General features: G+C 41.5%; 1 protein-coding gene across 3 annotated transcripts; it reads right to left on the reverse strand.

Annotated features, from left to right (window-relative positions):
• Positions 1 to 225: 225 nt before the first annotated feature.
• dus2 (dihydrouridine synthase 2) lies at positions 226 to 26,989 on the reverse strand. 3 transcript variants are annotated; one of them, XM_022218506.2, is made up of 16 exons: positions 26,881 to 26,989; positions 26,077 to 26,214; positions 25,942 to 25,987; positions 25,087 to 25,178; positions 24,953 to 24,996; positions 20,311 to 20,371; positions 20,188 to 20,235; positions 19,971 to 20,036; positions 17,090 to 17,160; positions 16,317 to 16,403; positions 15,020 to 15,188; positions 14,415 to 14,536; positions 12,924 to 13,064; positions 11,248 to 11,335; positions 4,289 to 4,362; positions 226 to 1,081 (listed from the first exon to the last, which is right to left on the reverse strand). In XM_022218506.2, the coding sequence occupies exons 2-16, from the start codon at positions 26,197 to 26,199 to the stop codon at positions 793 to 795; spliced, it is 1,521 nt and encodes a 506-aa protein (XP_022074198.1). In that variant the 5' UTR covers positions 26,200 to 26,214; positions 26,881 to 26,989; the 3' UTR covers positions 226 to 792. The 3 variants fall into 3 exon arrangements, with proteins under 3 accessions (XP_022074198.1, XP_051808199.1, XP_022074197.1); XM_051952239.1 differs by having other exon boundaries at positions 15,044 to 15,188; positions 26,077 to 26,211; positions 26,881 to 26,977; XM_022218505.2 differs by having other exon boundaries at positions 26,077 to 26,211; positions 26,881 to 26,977.
• Positions 26,990 to 27,836: the final 847 nt, after the last annotated feature.

Consider the following 27,836-nt stretch of genomic DNA (forward strand, 5'->3'; position numbering starts at 1 on the left):
TGCTGCTGTTTTATTTCATCAAGATGAATAATTCTAAATGCAGCTTTGCTCCTTCTTGTGTTTCTGATAAAGAAGAAAATCCATCAGACTACAGGAGCACTGACAGCAGTGATCAGTACAATCATTTCACACAAATTTTAGCTATTCAGTGAATTTCTAGAAAATTAAATAAAAAAATAACAACTCGGGCCATTCCTTTCACATTAGAATAAAAACAGTACTGTGTTGAGGATTTGGAAGATTTTTAACAAGAAAACTTAAAGAAATAAGGAACCAACACAAGTACACATACAAACATATGGCACCATATTATACATCTCGACACAAATACTGAATTTACGGCTCTTTCAGAATCATGATTTTAAAAAAAACACAAGTTGCTCTGTAAGGCACCAGGGTTACAATTCCCGCTCTTCTCTGAAATACCTGATATGACGACCCTTCAACATAAAGCCCTACTGACTGCAAATCCACATTTGAACCTCCTCACCACTCATATTCATTAAAATGATATGTTTATAAAATAAAGAAACTACAAGGTGAACTTTGACTCTTACAGCTAATTGGCTCTGAACAGATTCCAGTTTGACTGAAGCCATGGCAAAAAAAAGTCCAGAGACTTAAAAGGCAGCTTCCAACTTTGTCTGAGTGTCTGAATTTAGTCTTAATTTTTAGATTAAATAAAAATGACCTTGAAATGATAATATGACCAATAACTGCTGCTCTTTATCACTAACATCAGCCTCAGTGGAAGCTTGAATTGCTCTCGCAGGTCCAGTCTTCTCTTCCTGTTTAAAGAGTCAACTGTTCTGGACTCTCTGGCGGTTTTTCATTTGTGGTTGGTTTGTGACCGTCACCATTGGTCACCACCGTGGGCTCTGAGGTTTCTGTTGAATGCAGGATGTCAGCCACATGTCGTTTCTTGCTCCTGTCTTCCTCTGTGGTGCCATTCATCCTCCCCTCCCTCTTCCTCTTGCAGACCAGGCCAGAGTCTTCCTCACCAATACGGCCTTCTGGTATTCCCAGAATTCGCAAGCAGACGATGGCAGCTGCTTGTTCTGCAAATTTCTTTGATTTCTCCCTAGAAACAACAGGATCATGTAAGCTCAGCACCTAAAAGATTACTACATATTACTGTGTGTTTTCTGATTTACCCAAATTTCCTGTTAACACTGCCTCAACAACTGGGATACAATTATTACCTCCACCAAGGAGGTTATGTGACACCCAGCGTTTGTGTGTCTGTCTGTCTGTTAGCAAGATAACTCAAAAACGCCTGGGCAGATTCACATGAAATTTTGAGGGGATGTAGACTATGGTAAGAGGAAGAGCTGATTTCATTTTGGTGGCAATCTGGAATGGATCCTGGATTCTGGATCACTTTTAATTTTTTAGTATGTTTTAGTATGTGGTCCAAAATATGACAAAAACATCATAGGTTAGTATGTCGTCCAACAAATTGGAGCAAGGTGCCAAGATATTTCAACTGGTTAAGAAGGTGATTCGTAAACAGAACTGTGTCAGAGACACAGGTTCGATTCCAGCTCATGATCCTTTACTGCATGGGTTTCCTGTTTTCCTCTCTATCCTTGGCGGAGGTCTGCGCTTTCTGAGTGCTTTTCTAGTTATGAGTTCTGTGACGATCGGTGTTGGTTTGTCTGTCTGTTAGCAACATTCCTCAAAAATGGATAAACGGATTTGGATGAAATTTTCTGGGGAGATCAAAAATGACACAAGGACCAAGTGATTAGATTTTGGCAGTTATGTGGCTTATAGTCTGATGCATGAATTTGCTAAAGATTTCTGTATCACTGCAAGATAGCGACATGGCGTCACTGTAACTATGACAACAAGTGAACACTATGTCCCATGACTGTGATCCTACTGCAAATCGACCACTGTGGACTTATTGGGACTTGTCTGTTGGAAATGATACAAGGAACAATTACGTAAATTGTGGGGGTGTTTCCGAGTCCCATCAATTCCTGCCACCTGCTAAATGTTTAGGTCACATGATTTGGCAATTACGCATAACATACACATGCGCAACACACGCCTCTACTCAGTGTAAGGTCATTTTGTTTGTGGGTACATCTACATTAAATGATAACATTCTATGTTGCTGTGATTTCTGATAGTCAATAAGGAATAAACAAGTGCTGCATTTACAAAAAAAAAATGCAGCACTTCTGACAAAGCCATATGGTGGAATGAACAGTCTTGGTGGAGTACTGTGCTCTCCGAGTGCTTTTCTAGTCTTTATACACACTTTCTCATTCAATGGTTTGTATTTAATTATTTTCTACATACAGGTTAATACAGAAGACAGCAAAACTATAAAAGAATAAATATGGAATTATGTTGTAATAAAAAAAGTGCTTATCTTTATTATTCATCTACAATGTAGAAAACAATGTAAATAAATAAAAAAACATTGAATGAGAAAGTGTGTCCAAATTTTTGACTAGTAGTGTACATGTAGCCTAAAATAACTAGAGAATCTGTACATCACATGACTCCATGTATGGTGTAATATGATGTTTCACTTGTTTCCATAGTATAACTCAGTGTGGTCAAAAGTTTCACAAAGTGTGCTTAATCACACAAGATGTCACAACAGCTGCAGGAAATGAACAAAGCACAAATACTTAAAGCCCACGAACATCACCAAACATTAGGTTTCCTCCTTTGTACTTTGTCACACCTTTTCTGCAGCTGTTTTCATGTTGTTGTTTGTTTATGGTTCTCTCTGCTTTTAGTTTTGTCTTTGTGTAGTGAAGCGAAGTGAAGGCTTGATCGGGTGATACTTCGTCACTGCACAATATTCTACTTCTTCATCCATCTGTATTGTGAGGTGCTGTGAGCTTTACTGCATTTAGCTGAGTCAAAAATGACAGTACCTCCCTGTTCACTTCAGACTTCACCCTGCTGTTTCTGTCACATCATCATGAAACAGTGAATCCATCAGCAGCCATGCCATCACACTGTCTATACAATGTTTTATAGCTGATGTTTGGTGCTCATGAGTTGTTTAAATCTTCTCCATACTTTTTCTTATCAGCATCCTGATGCAGGTTGATTATAGTGTTATTCATCCAAAGGATGCAGTTCCAGAATTTGTAATCTGACTTTTCTGTTCTTGAGGCTTACGATTGCTTTGCACTTTGTGGTGAACCCTCTGTATTTGCTTTTGTGAAATCTTGTCTTTATGATAGTCTTGGATCAGGATATACTTTCCTCCTGGACAATCGTCTTTCCTTGGCTGGATGTTGTCAAAGTTTCTTTATACACCATGAAAATGATCTCCTATACATGCTGAGGCCTTAGGTTGAATAGCTCTCCTGTGTCTTTTTTCTCTCATTGTACCAACTTGTTTTTTTTTTTTTTGGCCACTCTTGTATTTTCTACCATGTCTCTGATGGATGTGTTTTGTGTTTGTAGCCTAAACACCGTCTGTTTTACTGGCACTGAGAGCTGATTTGACTGCATGTTGTGGGTTTAAACAGCAACAGTTTATTTTTTACTGATCAAGGGAAGTTACCTGGTTACAAATGGTAACCATGTATAACTGTTCACTGTAATAGAATGCACACTTTTGCAAGAAAGAGTGACTAAGTGTCAGGCGTCTATAAGTAGACTTTCACAGAGAACAGACGCCAATGGTGCCTGTAAAGAAAAAATTCAAAATGAAGACTGATGTATGATTTAGAACCTGGAGGGCAGTGAACTATTAAAAATCGGTCGTTGAAGAAGTCATAATGAGAACATTTTTGCAGCTTTTTGGAATATAGAAAATGAAGTAGCTGACATTAGTAGATGTAATTTTAAATTTTGTGCAGTGGTCTACTGTGGTTAGAGAACTCCAGACTGATGCAGGATAGTGAAGCACATAAGATCACACTGGAAGCTGCCAACAACCCAGCACACAACTGTTTCATTCATATTCCAGGCTGGATCAAAGGGAATCTTTCTGAGATTTTAGCCCATCAGTGACCTTATTATGAACATCAAAACTGAATGAACGCAGCTAAATAAAGCAGAAAACAATATCCACTGAGCACTGAAAACTGCTTTCAGTTTGTGAGCTGAACACAGGTGGAACATTTTATGACAAACCATCAAACTTGACAATACTGTGCCTGCAGGTCAGCTTCAAACTGTGATTACAAACTACTCCTCTCCTGAATGGAAGTCTGAAAAAACATAACTGCACATGTTGCATGGCCTAAATGCTTTCTCACAATTTAAAAAGGGTTAAAAGAATAAATAACTTGAAGTTTGTACTGACCACAGTGAAGATCTGTACTTCTTCTCTGCTACAGTCACAGTGGACTGAAAGGCTCGATCCTGAGAACGCTGCACCTGAAAACACAACATACACTTTGACAGACTGTTCACAGCAACAACCAGTGGTGGAGTGGTGCCAGGACTAGAGAGAATACTCTTAAGCTATGCCCCAAATCTTTTTTAAAGTGACCCATTCAGCAAAACATAAACTTTTATATGTACACTACCATAAAAAGTTTGGACACACCTTCTCATTCAATGGTTTTCCTTCATTTTCAAGACTATTACATTGTAGATTTTCACTGAAGGCATCAAAACTATGAATGAACACATATGGAATTATGTAGCAAACAAAAAAGTGTGAAATAAACATGTTTAATATTTTACATTTTTCAAACTAGCCACCATTTGCTTTGATTACTGCTTTACACACTCTTGGCATTCTCTCCATGAGCTTCATGAGGTAGCCACCTGAAATGGTTTTCCAATAGTTTTGAAGGAGTTCCCAGAGCTGCTGAGCAATTGTTGGCCCTTTTGCCTTCACTCTGCGGTCCATCTCATCCCAAACCATGTAGAGACCAGCCGTTCACCTTTCCTGTGTTGCACAAAGATCTCAAATTTGGACTCATCAGTCCAAAGCACAGATTTCCGCTGGTCTAATGTCCATTCCTTGTGTTTCTTGGCCCAAATAAGTCTCTTCTGCTTGTTACTTTTCCTTAGTAGTGGTTTCTTAGCAGCTATCTGACCATAAAGGCCTAATTGACACACTCTGAACAGTTGATGTAGAGATGTGTCTACCACTAGAATTGTGTGGCATTTATTTGGGCTCGACTCTGAGGTGCTGTTAACTTGCCATTTCTGAGGCTGGTGACTCGGATGAATTTATCCTCAGCAGCAGAGGTAACTCTTGGTCTTCCTTTCCTGGGGCAGTCCTCATGCGAGTCAGTTTCGTCGTAGCACTTAATGGTTTTTGTGACTGCACTTGGCTATTTTGAAGAATGTAAAATATAAATGTTTTGACTTCTTTTACAATTGTTTGTTGTTTTACTCTTTATTTCGGAACTTTTAAAATTCTCATCTGGCGACCCGTTCAAGCACGGCTCTATTGTTTACACTCGAGATCAGCTGTTGGCGCTGAGGCAGACCAGGACACAGCGGTGGGAGAAACCAGACATCCTGGCTGAGCTCCTCAGGAGGAGGAGGGGAACCCGGGCGGGAGTGAAGCGTCGCCAGAAGAGGAGACGCTACAAGCCGCCATTTCCATCCGTGATAATGGGAAATGTGAGGTCTCTCCCAAACAAGATGGTAGAGCTTACGGCGTTGGTCAGGCAGTGGGAGTATAGGGAAAGCAGCCTCTTGATGCTTACCGAGTCATGGCTGAACGAACAGACTCCGGACTCAGTTCTAACTCTGGATGGACCGGGACGTGAAGGAGTGTGGTAAGAGGAGGGGAGGGGGCCTGGCGATGTATGTAAATGAGAGATTGTGTAATGCTGGGCACATCAGCATAAAACAGCGGCTCTGCACTCAAGATGTAGAATTACTGGCGGTCAGTCTACGTCCGTTCTATCTGCCCCGGGAGTTTTCACATGTAATAGTTGTTACTGTGTACATCCCCCCTTCGGCTGATGTGGCTGCAGCCTGTGAATGCATCCACAGTGAAGTGTCCCAGCTGCAAACATCTCACCCTCAGTCTCTTATTATCGTCTCAGGAGACTCTCTGCCACTCTCCCCACGTTCACTCAGTACGTGACATGCCAGACCAGAGATAGTAAAACCCTGGACCTACTGTATGCAAACATCAAAGATGCATACAGCTCCTCACCGCTCCCCCCGCTGGGCAGCTCAGATCACAACCTGGTGAGACTGCATCCATTTACATACCAATGGTGAAGAAACAACCCCCCACCATAAGGTATGTGAAGAAGTGGTCTGATGAGGCCACTGAGGCGCTGCAGGACTGCTTTGAGACCACAGACTGGGATGTGCTGTGTGGTTCACACGGGGAGGTCATCGATGCACTGACAGACAATATCACGGACTACATTAACTTCTGTGCGGAGAACATCGTACCGACTGGGAAAGTACGGTGCTTCTCTAACAGCAAACCCTGGGTGACCCAAGAACTGAAGGCCCTGCTGAAGGAGGAGAGGAGGGTTTTTGGATCTGGGGACAAAGAGGAGCTGAGGAGGGTGCAGAAGGAGATAAAGAAGAAGATCAAGGCGGACAAGGCCAGCTACAGGACCAAGATGGAATCTCACCTGAAGAACAATAACACAATGGAGGTCTGGAAAGACCTGAGATCCATCTCTGGTTACAGCAGAGGCGATGAGAGGGGAGCTGCAGCAGGAGACAGGGAGTGGGCCAACGAGCTGAATCTGTTCTTTAACAGGTTTGACTCTGCTCCCACTCCTCCCCCCTCTCATCAAAGCACTGACCAGCCAGCTCCTTCTTCACACCTCAGCTTCATACCACCAACAACACCTCTCCTCCCTCTCTGGACTCCACATACGGTCTCCTTGTCACCCCCCACCACCACCACCATCACCCCCTCTCCTGTCATCCTCCTCCACCCCCAGCCTCTCCATAACAGCTGATCAGGTGAGAAGTGAGCCAAAAAAGATCAAGACCAGGAAAGCCACAGGTCCTGATGCAATAGGCTCCAGACTTCACAGAGACTGTGCAGACCAGCTGTCAGGTGCTGCTGCACATCTTTAACCTGAGTCTGAGTCTGGAGAGGCTTCCTGTGTTGTGAAAGACTTCCTGCCTGGTTCCTGTCTCAAAGACTAGGAACCCCAGGGAGCCAAACCACTTCAGACCGGTGGCCCTCACTTCTCATCTGATGAAGACCATGGGGAGGATCATCCTCAGGAACCTACGCCCCCTGGTGAGCACTAATCTGGACCCACTGCAGTTCGCTTACCAACCGAACATTGGAGTAGATGATGCAGTCGTCTACCTGCTGCACAGATCGCCGACTCACCTGGAGGACACCGGCAGCACTGTTAGGGTCATGTTCTTTGACTTCTCCAGTGCTTTCAACACAATCCAGCCTTCTCTGCTCAGGGTGAAGCTGGAGGGAGCGGGAGAGACTGTCACCTGGCTGCCTGGATCATCAACTACCTCACCAACAGACCACAATATGTGAGGCTTCAGGACTGTGTGTCTGATGTAGTAGTCAGCAGCATGGGGGCCCCACAGGGGACAGTGCTCTCTCCCTTTCTCTTCATCCTGTACACATCAGACTTCCACTACAACTCTGGGAGCTGTCACCTCCAGAAATTCTCAGATGATATTGTTGGGTGTGTGTCTGATGGGAACGAGATGGAGTACAGGAGGGTCATCTCTGACTTTGTCGACTGGTGTGAGCAGAACCATCTGCAGCTCAACGCCAGTAAGACGAAGGAAATGACTATTGACTTCTGCAGGAGGAGGGCACCTCAGCCTGCACCGGTGGGCATCCAGGATATGGACATTGAGATGGTGGACTCATACAAATACCTGGGTGTTCACCTCAACAACAAACTGGACTGGTCACACAACACAGAGGTCCTGTACAAGAAGGGCCAATGTCGTCTCCACCTGCTGAGGAGACTGAGGTCCTTTGGAGTGTGCAGGACTCTGCTCCGGACATTCTATGACTCTGTGGTAGCGTCTGCTGTTTTCTATGCAGTGGTCTGCTGGGGAGCAGGGAGCTCTGAAAGGGACAGAAAGAGACTGAACAGACTGGTCAGGAGGGCCGGTTCTGTGCTGGACTGTTCCTTGGACTACATAGAGGAGGTGGGTGAGAGGAGGATGTTGGCAAAGCTCACATCCATCATGGATAATCCCTCTCACCCACTGCATGGCACTGTGAAGTCTCTAAGTAGCTTTTTCAGTAGCAGACTGAGACACCCAATCTGCAAGAAGAAGCGCTATCGCAAGTCATTCATTCCATCTGCTATAAGACTTTATAACATCAGCATCACTGGCTGATGTTAACATAAAACAGGATTCTATCACATCATCTTTCACCACATAATCTGCACAGTTCCTGCACCATTTGAATGTTTCTGTACTTTACATCACTCCTTAAGCCACTTTTCCATCCTACACTCTTGAACTTACTGTGAATATTACCATGCTTATAATTATAGTTGTTTATTGATGTTTATTGTGCTGCTGTAACATGGGAAATTTCCCTGGACACGGGGAGTAATAAAGGATTATCTTATCTTATGTATCCATCCCAAAGTTTTTAATGTCTTCAGTATGTATCTACAATGTAGAAAGTAGTAAAAATAAAGAAAAAACATTGAACTGGAAGGCATGTCCAAACTTTTGACTGGTGGTGTAGTGGCTCTGCATATCTAGTTCACTCAAAAATGAGCAAATATAGTATTTATAGATTGTCACTTAAGTTCTGTTGCTTGATTTTCAAGAGTAAAAATCACAATGAAAGCAATCTTAAACTGTTTCTGGGTGGGCTTTTTTGTCACATTTTTCCTCCCTGTGGGTTCAGTGCTAAACCTCTACGGAAACAGCACAACCATGACTAGAAGAAGAGAGAACTCAGAACTGCTGGCTGTGCATTATGACACAGTTATCGTGCCATAGATCATTTAAAAAAAGCAAAAGCAACAGCTGAATTTCTTTAAAATTTCTTTCTGGTGTAAACAGTTGGAACACATTTTTCCTCTCTGTGGGAGGAAATGTGACATAAGTCATCTTCACGTATGATCACGCTTTAAGCTTAAATTTGGATAATTTTCCTTCTAATTATTACTCTGCCAAGAAACGCAGCAGAGTTATGTGACGATCGGCGTACGTTTATTCATCTGTCTGTTCGCAAAATTACTCAAAAACAGACTAGCGGATTTGGATGAAACTTTCAGGGAAGCTCAAGAAAAGATTTTGGCAGATATACGGCTTACAGTCTGGATCCACAGATTTGCTAAAGATTTCTGTATCATTGCAAGACAGCGTCTACTACAAGTGAACACTGTGTCTGCTACTTGCTGACGATCACATGATTGTGATCCCACTACAAATCGACCCCTGTGGACTTATCGGGACTTATCTGTCGGAATCATACAACTGAGCAGCCTTGGCGGAGTATGGCACTCTTGGAGTGCTTTTCTTGTTCTTCTACTGTTTCTGGCTGACAAATGGTGCAATTTTGGTGAATTTTTTTCAAGATAACATGGCTTTCAAATCTGCCAGTGGGTTTGGTGGTTCAGAAAGTTAATCTTGGCCATAGAAGAGGTGCAGATTTTGAAATCTACCTTGATAGAGGTTGTGGTGGGAGGGCACCAGTGGTTGTCATTGTAAGAAAGGCTTTGTGGTCTAAAAACAGCCTGCAGTCTGTGTCCTGCACCACCTCTACTGAAGCAACAAACTCCCTGCAGCCTGCTCTAATTATCAAAAGATTACTCTGAATTCAATGAATGGGGCAACACCACCCTGTAAACTACTTGAACATAACTCAAACCTATCAGCCTTCTGCTTTACATGTGGCTAAGGTGAAGGCATTTTTGTTGCAGAGAGTAATTACTTAAGTGTAGCATGTTATCACTCATTTGTTGCAGTACTATTTTTTATAATAAAACATACAGAAAAATAATATGTAATATTGACAGAAATCTATCACAGCAGGTTCTATTTCATTCTTCCTGACCGCCAGAGACCGTAGGTAATACCTGGATATCATCACGCTGTGGCGCATGAGGTCGAGACATAATACCAACAAAGTAACCATGTGACCTGGGTGATGAAAGCAATCTGATAAGAAGCCCTGTCACCCAGCAGTCGTCTCCTTTTCATCTTCTCGCCATAAGGCGCAGGTTGCTGATACTGATTTAGCCGCCTATGCTAGTAGCCTCATAACCCATCGGTTGGAGCTACGTTCCGTCCTCCAGAGGCTGCATAGCCGGTGTTCACTGCCGAACCGGCAGTTTTGCCGCACCTTTCAGGTAAGTATTACCCTTTTGCAGGAAGACCTTACGCACGCTGCCAGTTGTTCCGGGACAGATGTTTGGGTCCGCAGCCCAGGAGGCCTTGGAGCGCAGTGCCCGAGCCTTGAGTACATTCAGATCTCTGCAGAGTTTCGTAAAACTGATGCACTGTTTGTTTGTCATGGTGGTTCCAGGAGGGGACAAGCCTTGTCAAAACAGAGGCTCTCTAACTGGATCGTGGATACTATCTCTATAGCATACAGTCTGGGAGGCCTCCAGGTTCCTTCTGTGAAATGTCATTCCACCAGGAGCGTGTCTACATCCTGGGCTGCTTTGAGGGGGGTGTCGCTCAGTGATATATGTGTTGCAGCTGCTTGGGCTTCATCCTGCACTTTCGCTCGGTTCTATCGGGTTAACGTGGGAGCCCTTCATCCTGTGGCAACGGCAGTCCTGTCTGCTTCTTCAGTTCATTGTTAGCGAGGTGAGTGTGTAATCCTCGTGACTTTGTTGGTATAGGTCATCCAGGTATTACATGCCATCTCTGGCGGTCAGGAAGAATGAAATAGAACGAGAGTTACAGATGTAACTAAGGTTCTATGAATTCTGGATGACCGCCAGAGTTCTTTGTCACTTGGAATCCTGTCAGGAAGATTCTGTAGGAGACAACTGCTGGGTGACAGGGCTTCTTATCAGGTTGCTTTCGTCACCCAGGTCACATGTGACTTTGTTGGTATTATGTCTCGACCTCATGTGCCACAGCGCGATGATATCCAGGTATTACATACCGTCTGTGGCGGTCATCCAGAATTCATAGAACCTTAGTTACAGCTGTAACTCTCGTTTTATCTACTACAGCTGACTTTTTTAAAAGTTAAGATGTTGAACTGATTGATAAACCAGGTTTAGTGATGGCTCTGGATCACAGAGTACACACTTTCACTTTTAGAATTATGACCCCAACCTACAGACTGAATCAGAAGTGTATTCTATGGAGTGAAGTAAAGTTTTATACAAATTTTTTTCTTACTGTCTCATACTGTGGTTGCTCCAGTTTCTCCTTGCGGCTCCACTCCAGCAGAAACATCTTTGGAGTGATCTGAGGTGGATACTCCCTCCTGGCCAACACACACACAAATCACATCATCAGTCTTCCATGTCTAGTGACCTCTTTCCACTTCAAAACACTTGTCACAATACTGGAAAAAACAGACTCTGCAAAAGTTTCTTTTTTACTCTGCCAAGGAAGCGGAGTTAGTGATGATCAGTGTACATTCATCTGTTTGTCTGTCCACCTGTCCGTCTGCTTGTTCGCAACATTACTCAAAAATGGACTAACAGATCTGGATGATATTTTCAAGGAAGGTCACAAGAGTCTGGATCCGCAGATTTGTTAAAGATTTCTGCATCATTGCAAGATAGCAGCACGGCGTCACTGGAACAATGACTACAAGTGAACACTACGTCAGCTGCCTGCTGACGATCACATGATTGCGATCCTACTACAAACCCTGTCAAGAACCTGTGGACTGTGAAGATGAAACAATGTGTGTCAGAAGCTACTTCACCAATTCTTTAAAGAGGAGTTGTCAAAGATACAATCGGAAGCTTGCCAGCCTGTGGATGGCTAAGAAAAGCGCAGAATTGAGGTCAAAATGACGAAGGGACTTTAAACTAAGAATTATTATTCTGTAAGTGTATTTTGGACCCAGCAGATTTCAAATATTCCATCACACAAAATTCAGAGCTACAGAAGTCACTGGAAACTCAAGGCAGTCATGATATCCATGATCTTTACAAGTGGATGGAAACTTTTGTAGCATGATGTGTTTAATTCAATTTGCCTTACATCACATTGCATCTCCTCTGATGTGACTGTTGTATACCACAATGTCAATGCTAAAATGATAGTTTGTGCAGCCCTATTTGCCAATTAAAATAACCAGGAGAGATAAAAGCTTTAATCTGAGATTCAATTGAGTGTCATTAAGGCCCCATCCACACGAAGACAAAACACTTAACAGTTTCAAAAACGATCGCCATAAAGATGAAGGCGTCTCAGAAAATGTGTGCGTCTACATGAATGCACTCGATACGCATGGAAACGCTGTAAAACACATGCCAGACTTTTAGGGGCGCTGTAACGATATGACGGAAACACGCGCAAACAGTGGGTCCTTTTCCGGGGTGTATCCATAAAGTTTTGTAATGTGTCCTCTATAATTGTTTGTTCAACTCGGTGGCGATTGAGACGAAGGAGATTTTGCTGCAACAGGGACAGTAGGGTCACTAGCTTCATCAGCACATTTGCTACACTGTACGCCGCCATTGTTGTTGTCGTTGCCGCGTGTGGCGCATGCGTGTCAATGAAGATACGAAACTATGACACACGTGTATCTGAAAAGCAGCGGAGAGCCAGTAAACATGGAGCTGCGTATACGGCATTTCAAAATCTTTCCACTCTGGAACCTGGTTTCAAAAATGATCGTTTACAGAACCCCAAAACGTCGTCTTCGTGTGGATGATACGCAGATTCGGCAAGAAACTTTTGTGTTTAGACTTCGGTTTGTCTTCGTGTGGATGGGGCCTAAGTGCCTTTCTGCGAAACAGAAGCTGGATCCAAAACGGATTATTCTAATTCAAATGTTTCACAAATTTGATAGGAGTAACTGCGTATTCTGTTAATCGAGACAATAGCAAACTGACCGTTCAAACTTCACAGCCATGGTGGTGACGTCTCCATCCATGATGGGTCGATCTGGCTGGCTGCTGCTCTGTAAGGCGCCTCTCCTGGCCTGCAGCTGCTCGAGAGTTTGCTGGTAAAACTCCTGCAGCCCGTATGCCTCGCTGCAGCAAAGAAACACATTCACATCATGTTATAATACATCATTTCTCACAATACCTGACACCAGACACAAACAGCATGCTCCATTCTCCATTCTCTATACACCGCTTTGTCCTCACTAGGGTCGCAGGGGAGGGGCGGAGGTGCTGGAGCCTATCTCAGCTGACTCGGGCGAAGGTAGGAGACACCCTGGACAGGTCACCAGTCTCCGACAGCATGCTGTGCTTCCTATTGTTTATGAAAAATGTTATCCTTTTAATTTAAATAATTTACAAAAAGATCTCCATGTCTATAAGCAAATGTATTTATCAGATTTACTAACTATATAGATAAATGTTCAAAAGTTCGGGGTCACCCAGGCAATTTCATGAAAACACTTTAATTCATATGCTAACATAATTGTACAAGGGTTTCTAATCATCAATTAGCTTTTCAACACGACTAGCGAACACAATGTAGCATTAGAACACAGAAGTGATGGTTGCTGGAAATGTGTCTCTGTGCCTCTATGTAGATATTCCATTCAAAATCAGCCGTTTCCAGCTAGAATAGTCATTTACCACATTAATAACATCTAGACTGTATTCCTGATTCATTTAATGATATCTTCATAGAAAAAACTGTTTTTTTTCTCAAAAATAAGGACATTTCTAAGTAACCCCAAACTTTTGAATGGTAGTCCATCCATTCATTATCTAAACACAGCTTAATCCTCATTAGGATCGCAGGGCGCTGGAGTCAACCACAGCTGATTTAGAGTGAAGGCAGGGGACACCCTGGACAGGTCAGCAGTCTATCACGTAGCTATACACAGAGAAAAACCATCACACTCACGGACAATTTAGAGTTACCAATTAACCTCAGCATGTTTTTGGACTGTGAGAGGACGCCGGAGTACCCGGAGAAAACTCACATGCACAGGGAGAACATGGAAACTCCATGCAGAAAGATCCCAGGAAGGCGGGGACATGAACCGGGAATCTTCTAGCTGCAAGGTGACAGTGCTAACCCCCGATACACTGTGCAGCTCCTTGAACGGTAGTGTATATCCAATATATTTAATTAGTCATAGCTTGTGGTCTTCTAGTGAGGTTTACTGAGAGCTTCCTATATGGAGTTTGTCTGCACAGCATGATCAGACCATAGAGTATTTAGAAATGTGTCTTGTGCCTCGAAGCTTTTGTGTCTGGTGAATTCGGCACAGTGCTCCTAGGAAATGAAATGTATCTGTGGTTGATTCTAACTTTTACCTGTATTCAAAGACATCCTATAGGGAATAACAGGACAAAAATAAAATAACAAGAATAACTTGTAAAACTGTGAATTCTAAAGTAAGCCCTTTAGATCTGTACCTGATATCTGCATTGGTCTGAGCCGCCTGCACCTGTTTCCCCAGAGGAGACTCCACCTTGTCTCTCAGCATCTGACACAGACAGTACTTTGTGTTGAAGGCATTGTTGTCATATTGGATCGCCTGTGAAGCATAAGAGAGACAGATGGTCAGCTGTCTTTCCAGGCAACAATTCCTGCTCGTTCTGACAATGTACCACTTTGTGGTAGGAAGGAAAATACTTCAGAGTATTGTCAAAATTTCCCCACTGGTTCATTGGAGTACAGGAACAATTACAGTAGTTACAAATCACACTAAGATCGTAATTGTACAACCTCACCAGAACAAAGAAACACTGGCTATACTGCTTTAATCTCCTGAACCCCAAAAACACTACCAGCAGGTGTGAAAGGCACGTTATTTTTAAAAGAAACATCAATACAACTCCATCAGTCAATATTCAATATTCTCCATTTCTCTTTTGTATCTCTGTAATCTAAATGTTTGATTTTTGACTGTTGGTTGAAAAAAAAAAAAAAGAGATTTAACAATATCAGCTTACAGGGCTATTAAAGACGTTTTACTGATTTACATTTAAAACAGCTGGCTGCTACGATGAAGACTCACATATTTAAGATATTCTTCCATGACCTTTTCCACAGGAAGGGGTCCTTGGCTGGTAAATACTGATGCGTTCCACATGGCAGCGCGGGCCAACATGACCGACGAGGTGCCTGTCGCCTTCCTGAACTCCTCGATGTCGGAGTTGGTCTTTACCAGATCCAGAGATCCTCCACTGCAGGAGACATGGGACAGGAACTGTGTGAAATGACTGGTAAAACAGGTGCTTAAAATCATGTTTGATTGTCTGATATGGTTTGTCAATTTTGTTGTTGTTTGTCTTTCACTGTGCAACAAAAATCAACTTCTCAGGACAAAACTTCTTTATGCAAATAATCCAATACAAATATTTTTTGACAGAATTTACCGTCATCACATTTATGTTATGTGACAATCTGCGTCTGTCTGTTAGCAACATCGCTCACAAACGGATTTGGATGAAATTTTCAGGGAAGGTCAGAAATGACACAAGGACCAATTGATTAAAATTTGGCAGTGATGCGACTTATAGTCTGGACCTATGGATTAGTTAGAGATTTCTGTATCACTGCGAGATAGCATCATGACGTCACTGTAACTATGACAACAAGTGAACACTACATTAGCTGCTTGCTGATGATCACATGATTGCGATTCTACCACAAATCCACCGCTGCGGACTTATCAGGACTTATCCACAGGAAATGATACAAGGAACAATTGACTAAATTGTGAGAGTGTTTCTGAGTCCCATAAATTCTCGCTGCCTGATACATTTTTAAGTCATGCGATTTGGTATTTGTATATAACGTACACATGCATAACACAAACCTGTGCTCAGCGCAAGGTCATTTTATTTGGGGGTACATCTATATTAAATGGTCACATTCTATGTTGTTGTGATTTCTTATCACTAGTAACTAATAAATAAATGCTGCACTTCAAAAAAAAAAAAGCTGCATTTCTGACAATGCCATACAGGGGAACAAACAGCCTTGGTAGAGTACTGCATTCTCTGGAGTTATTGGAAACACAAGAATGCCAGGCTATACAAGTTTATGTAAACTTTTGTTCCCTACTGTAACTGAAATGAGTGCCCATTCAGAGGAAGAAAAGTCTGACACCTTATTGACAAGTTGTACAAACTGGTCAGCTGTAGTATAAAAGGGCAGCACACAGTTTTGTTCTCTGTATCACAGAGTGAGTCTGGTCAACATTTCCTTTACAGACATGCCAGAGACTGTCCACACTCCTGCTACCAAGATACACCCTAACCAGCGTGACATTAGAAGTAACATTTGAGGAATGGGTGGTGGTTGCTTACTTTGCGATGACAGGGATAGAAACGGCTTGAGCGACAGCCTGAATGTAATCACAGTGGACAGGATGTCTGGGTCGCTCCTCCTTAAATCTGAACAACAAATCGATTGAAGACAACATGAATGAATTTCACAGAAAACTCATCAGCATCTAGTTTGATATTTAAAGACTTGTGTCATTGTTTTGCTGTTTTTCCACACAGTAATGTGATCTCTTTTTATTTTAGACAGATGGGGGATTAAAATGAGCAATTTCAATGCATGACCTTTCACTGTGAACAATTCTGTCTTTTAAAAAGGAACATCTAACATTGTACAGAGAAGACAAAAACATTAATGAGCAGACTTATGGAGATGGAATGTGCCTTTGAATGATGCAGTTTACAGGGTACCTCAGATCAAAATGCATCACTCCTCCAATTTTACCAAATCAAATCTCAAAATTTTAGAGCCCTGATCTTTCAAAGAATTCAATTTTCTTTAATGTCAACCGGAACATTTCTTAAAAAAAAACAATCATCTTTCCATCATATTTTATCCAAGTTATCTATGTATGTACAGTTAAGTCCAAAACTGTTCATATACATGACAAATACTGATTTACAGTCAATATCTGACCATGTTTCTTCTGGGATAAAATGACAAATATGTGAAATTCCCATGTAGAAAAATTTATTACAAAAGTGCATCAAATTATTAAGGAGACAGCAAATGCTCTGATGTGTGTGTTCCTGATAAAACAAGTCACCGTGTGAACTTGGTTATAGAAGCAGTTTACCTGCCATGAACAGCGACGGCTGTGACGCCAGTCTTCTCAATCCTCTGGACCAGACTGATCGTTTCCTCCAGCTGAAACAACAGAGAGTTAAGGTCTCAAAAGATGATCATTCTGCTTCGCACTACAGAGTTGAATGAAATATTTTATCCTACGAAAGATTTCTTCTTTTCAATAACCCATCTTAATTTAAGCTTTTGTAATCAGGATCTCCAGGATCCCCACCTACACTTTACACTTTCAACATCCAATTCCTTTTGTAGCATCCCTTTTCTTTGTTTTTTCTTTTCATTTTCTGACAGCACTTTAATGTTTTTAATGTCTATATTTACGTTTTTTGATGGCAAAACAAGCCAACAAAGCAATAACTACAGCAGCCATGCAGTCACATTATTTGTAAGTTATTACTGTTGTGGCTCAGGTGGTAGAGTGGGTCGTCCAATGATCGAAGGGTCGGTGGTAAGACTTGGGCAAGACACTTTACCCACCTTGCCTCCAGTGCTGCTCTCACACTGGTGTATGAATGCGTGTGAATGTTGGTGGTGGTTGGAGGGGCCGTAGGCGCGGATTGGCAGCCACGCTTCCGTCAGTCTGCCCCAGGGCAGCTGTGGCTACAAATGTAGCTTACCACCACCAGAGTGAGAATGTGTGAGTGAATGAATAATGGAATGAATGAATAATGGATCCATTGTGAAGCACTTTGAGTGCCCAGAAAAGCGCTATATGAATCTAATCCATTATTATTATTTCTTAATGCTGCAAATCAGCATTAAGAAAAATGACAGACAGGTAGGAGGACAAGACAAAATGATGCATCTTGTAAATAATATCCCACAGAAGAGGGCGCCCGTATAGCTCAACGGGTTAAGCGGGCGACCCATGCACAGGGGATGGTCCCGACACAGCGGCCGATTCCCGTTCGTGGCCCTTTGCTGCATCTCTTCTCCCCCCATTTCCTGTCTCTCCTTCACTATGCCTATCAATTAAAAGGCCAAAAAAAATATAAAAAAATATCCTACAGAAGAATAATGTCTTGTAGAATTACTGTGGAATCTTTTAAATTTAACTACAGAGGCTACAAACACATCTGACTGCATTTTAAACTTCTTACTGTCTGGTCAGGGTAAAATCCCTACATTCACATGTTAATGCACATCCATGTTACCATGGTTGGCAAATATTTAACATTAACATCACTTTTACAGATTAAGTTTGATGACTTCTATCATGAACAGTGCAGGAATATGAAGGTATTTATTGGTAGCTCTTTTCATTGTAGTTTTGAATGCAAGTGTCAGAGTTTTGAATTTTATAAAAAAGAATTGCAGGAGACAAACTGTTTCATCTCAATCAATCCCACAGTAAACGAGAGTGTCCAAGCATCCTGTGATGCTCTGAGTACAGATTAATCTACAGTCATTTTTATTTATGAAGAAGTCTAGTTAAGAATGACTGATTCCTTGCTATCACATGTTGTTAAAATATAACACTTAATGCACATCAGTTTCAAATATTGGTCATCTGTCTTTCATAAATACCAATAATTGCCATTGGCCCTGAGAAGCCCATACCTCTTACTATAGCCATGCAAAGTCCCAACTTCTAGCCATCACTGCATCATGCTCAATTTTACCCTCAAAATAGGCCATTGCTGGCCTACTCCTTATGATAATATCTTTAATTCATCCTGTGTTCTACAAAAAGTTGATTGCAGGTATTTTAAATATAATTATACTTGCCTATGTAGTGACATAGGGCCTGAAAGAGTTTTGTTCTTCAAGATAAGGTTTGCCCAGGAAATTTTCGAGGTGAAATGATTTGTTCTGTAATTTCTTGAATGAAAGTAGGTATGTTTATTCTATTAAATTCAGAAGTTCAGTGGGCACAATTCAGCCCTTGCAAGTTATCTGAAAAATGTAGAAGTTATTTTTCCAACTCCAGTTGTACACACCAGCATAAATATGCATAACAGGTAATGTTCAGATTCATGACTACCAAAAATGGCATAGTTTGAGGGTACAATTGAGCATGATGCAGTGATGGCTAGAAGTTGGGACTTTGCATGGTTATAGTAAGAGGATAGATGAGTTTCTGTGCAAATTTGCAGATCTCTACCACCTGTGCTACATTGACTTCAGGGTCCTTGAAAATTAGGCACTTTTCATGGGGGGCAATGTTCAGCAGTCCATATCTCTCTAAATAATGAGCCTAGAGGGCTCCCCCTGTATAAGTTATAAGCCAATCTGGTCTAGAGCAATACTAAATGGTGCTAAGACATTAATCTGTAAGATTTCTGGTATTTTTAACACCCTTAACCCTACTCGCGAGTGTTTTTTACAAATAATTTATACATTTTGGGCAAGCACCCCTGCTCTGTAGAGACTTCTCCTGAGTGTGTGTGTTGTTTCTAGGACATCACCAACATGTAGAGAGCTGTGATACCCAGAAGCAGAGATATAAGCATTGTAAAACCTAAAAATTCTATGCAAGGATTGGGGGGGAGGGCATTTTGGCCTAAATTATTAAAACTTGAAAATGCCATAACTCAAAAACTACTGGGAGTAGATGCCTGTAATTTTGCACATACAGTTTTTTTTAAATCATGATCTCCCACCACTATCTTCCGAAGCCAAATTGAAAATGGTGCTGCAACCCCCATCTGTGAATTCAGACGGAATCACCCATTGGAGGATTGTAAAGGCAGAGCAACAACAAAACCCCTCCACAGTGCACAGGGGTAGACTCAGCTTAGTAATATAAATGCATCTGTAGATATAATTGATGCAGAAATACATCAACAATCTAATATGTGCAACAAAGGTAAAAAAAATGAAAAAAAAAAATCAGATAACAGATGCATACGATTATGATTTTCACTTCTTACCGAAGGCAGGATTCGGATTTTACACGTCACTGGTATGGAAACTCCCGTAACAAGTTTCTTAAGGATCTACAAGGGAGAAAAATATTATTTTTGAAGCACAGAATCTTAAATTAACTGTTTTTTGTCCATAAATGATCAAAACAATTGATATTGAACAGAAAGAGCATCATGGAAGAAGTTCATTTTCAAGTCATTCTGTCTTTGTGGAAGTACTCACAGCCTCAATCTTGTCAGGATCTGACAGGAGAGCAGCTCCCATTCCACCCTGCAGGACAGCAGAGGTCAGACGTCAGCAGGAGGATCAGAGGTCAAAGGAGAAACAGGTTGGCAGGTAACTCACCTTAGTGGAGTATTCCTTTGGACAGCCCATATTCACATCGATAGCAGCTACATCTTTCTCCCTATACAACACAGGGACAGCACAGTCAGATTTCAACTCCATAATTCATAGTTCTGAATCCTTCAGTTCTGTTCTACACTGTACACAGTGTAGTAAGCAGAAAGAAAATGCTTGACTGAGTAGGTGTGCACGAACGTTTGACAGACGCTGTGAAACATTTGACTTTGTAGTTTCAGTTATCCACCATCAGCGGTTAGATCCTTACAGGACATTATAAATCAACCAATTATCAGCCCAACCAAAATAAATGCATTACTGTTCTGTCTGCAGTCACTTTGCGGTCTGATAGCCGTTATGTCACACAAAACAGCCAATCACTGGAAGCTATTGTGTACACAGAGAGACAGAGAGCTCATTTGCAGAGCAGAGCTGCTAGGCTGAAATAACGGAGCTGTGTGAGCTATCAGACATTGTTGAAACACAAACACTGCAGTCTTCTAAAAGCAAGCCTAGCATGTGTGTTACATAGAAAACACCCAAATAATGAATCTGTGTGTGTTGACAAGTGGTGCAGCCGCAATGTATTTGGTAGGCTGAAGCTATGACTAAGAGGTTTGCTGTGCATGTTGGCCTGTGGCTGATGCTATCTGGAGCACCAGAGTAACATCTTTCTAAAGTCAGATTGACTTCGACAATCTGCTACAACTGACAGATATTTCTGTCTAGCAGAGACACATCGCACAAAAACTGAAAAGGAAGCTCAGTCATAGTTAGAGATCAAGACATCAGCTACTTTCACAGTGGCTAAGGCTGAGCCAACAGCTCATAGTTACGTTAGGAGGCAGCAACAAATTACCCTGAAACTGGGTCTGGAAAACAATAATAAATAATGCTTTAAGATATTTGTCTTAATGGGAAATTAAAGGGACAATGGAAAAAGGTAAAAAAACAAAAACAAAAACAGAAGTGAAACACATCAATCATCTTGTTAAAAGGCAGTGTTCTGCTGGGAAACCTTGAGTCCTGACATTTATGAGCATGTCTGACTTGTATCGCCCACCTAAGTATTGAAGCATCAGCGAGATGTGCCATGATAAGCCTGTGTATGCTGTTAATGTACACTGATGAGGCATAACATTATGACCACCTGCCTAATATTGTTTTGGTTCCTTTATGCTGCTAAAACTCTACTGGCCCAGTGGGGCATGGACACAGGACCTCTGGGGATGTCCTGTGGCATAGAATTCTGTGGGTCATGTGGGTTGCAGGGTGGGACCCATAGAAATCATAGAAGCCTCGCGCCACTGTCCAGCATAGGCTGGCAATGTGTCACCGGCCGCCATCTTGGAACGGGAGTGAAGTTGTAAACAAACAACGTCTGGTACATGCGAGACCATTACACAGCCACAGTTTTCCGGTCATAACTTTGCTTGTAATGCATAGATTTCGACATGGTATGACTCATTTGAAAGCTTACAAGGTCGTCTTTGATTACACTCCCAAAGAGATGGTGTCAATCAGCACAACAAGTTTAGGGGACCCTTTCCTGCAACTGTTTTGTTGTGTTGACCTGTTGTGATGTCAGGTTTCTCTGATCACCATGATAAGCAGCTTCTAAGTTTTATTTATTTAGTCTACTGATTTTCCTTTTTTGTGCCGCATTTCCATATGGGATTAACATCTTTGAACAATTACCTAGAAATTACGTTGAAGTTTAATATTAAGTTATAAAAATTTTGAGGGTTTTTCTCTTTTCTCATTTTCAGTGCTTTCTACTAAAGAATTTTCAAAGCTGGCACAAAGTTGGAACCATGGCCTAAATTCTTCAATTTACATGTTCCATACGTGCATGAAAAAAAGCTAGATATAATATTGATTTCATTAACCAACTAACTGAAAAACAATGATGTTAACACGTCCTATGCTGAATGAATAAAGAGAAATTAATGAGAATAGCGGTCCATGACACCTGGCTAACTGTACTTGATCCATGGCATCGTGGAGTGACAGACTGACAGCGTCTTGGTATCACACCATGGTTTCTGCTACATTATCTGGTGAAATCTGTGAAAAGTTTCATGGAAAGGACATACTCACTTGTGGAATGCGATTCCCTTTTGCCTTTGTGTTTGGGTTGCGTTGTATTGTACAGCCCCAGGCCGCCACAAGACTGTGGCATTTTGAGATTTGTTGTCATTCGGTGTGTGATAAACACGCTTATCGCTGGTTTGTTTACTCCCGCTTGCTCCCGTTCCAAGATGGCGGCGCACTGACACATTGCTCATTGGCCGGCGAGGCATCTAGTTTCTATTTATATCTATGGGTGGGACCTACCTAGATCAGGCTGATCCTGGAACATCCCACAGATGCTCACTAAGTTTTGGAAGTTTTCGTGCAGTAATGCATTTGAACTCATAACACAATTAAGAATTGTTGCTTTAGTTTAAGGATTTTTCAGGCAAGTATGTTCTGAAGTTTTTGTATAGTATAAGCCTATATAGGGATATATTACCTGGCAGGTAAGAAAGTGTGTAACACATTGTTATAATTATTAAGATATTTTAGGCTTTAGCTGCTTAAATATAATACCAATGCAAGCACCTTTGCAAAGAAAAGTATAAGGATAAGTAACAAACCGTTCTTGTTTGAGGCAAATGGGTTTTATGGTGTGATAAATAAATTTACTAGTATTTGAATTTGCCACAGATTTAGTTATCACAAATTTGCAATGGGGTCATCAACAATGACCATTTACTGATGTATCCTTTTTCAGTTTTGACGGTACTATATCACTTTTGGAAAGATATATGTGAAGTATTACCTGACTTTTTCCTAGAGAAATATGATAAATCTGCAGTGTGATATACCAAAATCGAAAAATTCAATTTTTGCAACATTTTGCAAACCGATGATTTAGATCTTGGGCTCAAATTGAAGCCAAAACATATACTAGAAGACTGCATTGACGGAATTTGTGGGCATTTTTTAACCCTGGATTCATTCAGGACACTGTGTGTGGCTCATCAGCTTTATTCCTCTGTAGTTGGCACAGCACTGCACATCTCCCTTGTTCTTAAAGATGGGCACCAGCACACTTCTCCTCCATTCCTCGGGCATCTTCTCACGATCTAAGATCCTGTTGAACAACCCAGTCAGAAACTCTACTGCTACCTCTCCGAGACACTTCCATACATCCACAGGTATATCATCAGGACCAAGTGCCTTTCCATTCTTCATCCTCTTAAATGCCCTCCTCACTTCATCCTTACTAAAATTTGCTACTTCCTGGTCCACAACACTCACCTCTTCTACTCTTCGTTCTCTCTCATTTTCCTCATTCATCAACTCTTCAAAGTACTCTTTCCATCTTCCCATCACACTATTGGCACCTGTCAACACACTTCCGTCCTTATCCTTTATCACCCTAACCTGCTGCACGTCCTTCCCATCTCTGTCTCTCTGCCTTGCCAACCTGTACAGGTCAGTCTCTCCCTCCTTACTGTCCAACCTAGAATACAAGTCATCGTAAGCCCCTTGTTTGGCCTTTGCCACCTCTACTTTCACCTTACGCTGCATCTCCCTGTACTCCTGTCTACTCTCTTCAGTCCTCTCAGTGTCCCACTTCGTCTTAGCTAACCTCTTTTTCTGGATCCACTCCTGCACCTCCTCATTCCACCACCAAGTCTCCTTATCTCCTTTCCAACCAGATGACACACCAAGTACTCTCCGACCTGTCTCCCTGATCACATTTGCTGTAGTTGTCCAGTCATCTGGAAGCACCTCCTGACCATCCAAAGCCTGCCTCAACTCTTTCCTGAAAGTCACACAACACTCTTCCTTTTTCAGCTTCCACCATTTGGTCCTCTGCTCTGCCTTTGCTCTCTTCATCTTCTTCACCACCAGGGTCATCCTACACACCACAGTCCTTTGCTGTATGGCTACACTCTCATCGACCACTACTTTGCAGTCACTAGTCTCCTTCAGATTACACCATCTACACAAGATGTAGTCTACCTGTGTGCTCCTACTTTCACTCTTATAGGTCACCCTATGTTCCTGCCTCTTCTGGAAGAAAGTATTCACTACAGCCATTTCCATCCTTTTTGCAAAATCAACCACCATCTGTCCTTCTGCATTCCTCTCCTGGATACCAAACCTGCCCATGACCCCCTCATCATCTCTGTTTCCTGTACCAACATGTCCATTGAAGTCTGCACCAATGACAACTCTATAAATTCAGTAATTGTAATCCTTATTAATAAACAAACCTGATTATGAATGACAGGTTATCTGCTATGACATGCTGGTAATAAATAACTTTTAATGTAGATCTATCCCAGATATCAGATATGGGTCTTTCTTGATCACCAATAATCCATATAGATTTCGGGCCCAACAAAAACCATAGTGATCCCTGCAGGACATACATATTATTAACTAAATAAAAGGGCTACTATTGGATAAAATGCTAAATTGCTAGCTAAATTCGTTTGTGATAAGAAGGAGCCCTAGCTTGTCCTGCTCTGCTCAAGCTGTGTTTGGTGACCTCATCAGTATTAGCGGAGTTGACTAAGGGGAGAAAATGACCGCTGTGCTTCCCTGAAGAAGAACTTAAAGCTCAGAGATTAGGTAGTGAACTCACACAAGTCGGGCTACTGCCAACGCTCTGTCTGGATCAGCAGTTCCCTAAAAACAAAGAAAGTCTCACTGCTTTTCAATCTACAGCAAGATGAAGGAAGAAAAGTGCAGAGCTGGGTCAAATGTTTCCTGTCTCACCATCTGGAAGACCACTCTGTCCGTCTCCCTCTTACAGGTCCTGAACATCACTCGATCATCTGGAGCTACGAAATCCACCGTCTCCAGTACCTCTGACAAACACACACACATAATTTGAAAGGTCTATTTCATTAGCTGTTGGTGTGTGGTATAAAGCAGTAGTGTCAAACATAAGGCTCCAGCACGCTAAAAGGTCCAAACCGGCCCGCTGGATGACTTTACAAAACACAAAAATTTCAGAGACATGACTGCAGTTTTTCCGATAAAAAGCAATGCTGTTTGAAATTTGCCCACTGCACCGTTTATGTATTTTTTATGTGTAAATTTATACATTTGCAAGGCAGGGGGACAACTTAACCTTCCTCCTTAATAGTTAACTTTTAGTTTGTACGGTGTGGTGGTCAGGATTATTACACAGATGTGGGAATGAATGTAAATATAAAATAATTTCTAGATCTTGACAAGTTGTTTTGATCATAAAATAAAATACTAGATTTTTCAGTTCCAGATACCTGTGACTAAACGTTTAAACTATGATCTTTAAGTTGAAATGTGTAAATTATAAACTGAGGCATAATGTTGTTGAAATTGCACTTTTTTAAAAAATAATTTTCATTTTGCTCATAATGTTGTAGAAAAAATGTTCATTAAATGTGAATATTTTCAGAATGTACTTTTTTTGCACTTTTTTGCAGACAAAGGTAAACATTTGGAGTTGTGGTGATTTATAGGTTATTATTATTCAATGATTTACTGGTCCAGCCCACTGGAGATCAAACTGGGCTGAACGTGTCCCCTGAACTAAAATGAGTGTGACACTCCTGGTGTAGAGGAATGGAGGATCCAGACTCTTACCGTTCACCACCCTCTGACACTGGGCCATTTTGATGTCAATCAGCTCCTGAAACAGAAGTTGTCAAGACTTTTTTTAACACTGACAACAACACTGAGTTCATTGTGATGTGTCTGTGCTGAAGTCCTGGTCCTCACCTCGCAGTAAACCACATCAGCTCCGTAGTCCAGAGCCAGCAGCCTCATGGGCAGAGTCCCCACCCGGACCATCGGAGCCAGGGCGGTGATGTTACTGAAGCTCAGCCTGCCTGCTGCCATCATGGCGGCTCAGTCCTGCTGACAACACACAGGACTCAACATCACAACATGCACAAGAGGGCTCTGAAAACTCCGGGGTTTCAATTAGAAGCTATTCTTCGTTGCGTAGTCGCACTTTTATGCACCAACAGATCACCACATGGAACTCCCCTCAAAAATATACGGATTTAAAGCGCCTCCGGCTCCTGCCCAGCTGCACAACATAGAACTAACATTTAAGACCATAATATACGATTCATTATCGACAGCAGTCAATGACATATCATATAACAAAAATAAAAATAGCCTTTACTGCTGCTTCATATAATCTAGCTACTCCGACAGCTTAGGATGTTTATCAGACTCCACAATAAAATAACATGTCATTGAAACTATTAACTGAAAACAAACTTTGGCCGAAATTACTACAGCACGATGGCATTTTGTAGAAAGACTGGATGAATGCTCTGTCAGGTCTGTCAGCTAACCCACAAGCGAGCTACTTTTTAACTGAGACTTTCCTGAACGGGCTTTGGCGGAACGGATCCATCATCGCTCTGCTGTGTTAACAACAGTACAGATCCTTCAACACCGTTTCAGCAGTCCACTCACTAAGAACGGCACTAATACGACAGCAACCCTTGTGTTTATCTACATGAATATAGACATACATTGTAACGCTAAGTTCCAGATAGAAAAGCTCACCGGCATGTATATGTCGTAACACCGATGACTGCGGCTCATGTGTGAAAACGCAGCGTGCTACTCATGCTACTTGCTGCTGCGTTTCCACACTTCCTGTTTAGACTCCTACGTCATCACGCTCTCTTTGATCACACACGTAGATCAGGGGCCTATTTCACGAAGCAGGTTTAACAAACTCTATTTGGAGACAACGTAATCCTAATGAACAACAATATACCTGGAGCAACAAAATTTTACTTTATCATCTAGAATAGACTTTTGGTTGATCTCAAGAGATATGGATTTCATAAACTGAAAAATTTCATAAACTTGAAATTTCATAAACTGGAAACTTAATAACTCTCTTCTGTCGCATAATGATTTTACCAAGTCTGTAAAAGAACTCTTTGAACGATACTGGAATTTTGCAAATGCTGACAATAATTATGGAAGGTGCTGGGAACTTCTAAAGTATGAAATCAGAAAATATGCGATACGTTTTGGGAAAGAATTGGCTATAAAGAAGAGAGCAAAGATTGAGTATTTAACAAAAAATATCTCAGATATGACTTTAAATTTATTAAATGATAACGAAATAACACCTGACCTAAATAGACTTCAAAATGAATTAGATGAATTGTATACTGAGAAAGCCAAGGGCGCCTTTGTACGTTCAAGGGTAAAATGGATTGAAGAAGGGGAAAGAAATAGTAAGTACTTCTTCAACATAGAAAAGAGAAATGCAGAAACAAATTTGTTGTCTAAATTGAAAATAGATGATGTGTTAACTGAAAATGCCAATTTAATCTCAAATTTTGTTAGTAATTTTTATGCAAATCTTTATAAAGAAGATGCCTGTAGCAACAGCTGTTCTATACTTAACTATTTAGAAAATGTAAAAAAAAAACAAGCGACGGCTTTAAGAAAGAATGTGATGAAATCTTATCAGTTGAAGAAATAAAATGGGGTATTAATAA

This window comes from Acanthochromis polyacanthus, chromosome 8 (genome assembly GCF_021347895.1).
Source record: "Acanthochromis polyacanthus isolate Apoly-LR-REF ecotype Palm Island chromosome 8, KAUST_Apoly_ChrSc, whole genome shotgun sequence".
Lineage (NCBI taxonomy): Eukaryota > Metazoa > Chordata > Actinopteri > Pomacentridae > Acanthochromis > Acanthochromis polyacanthus.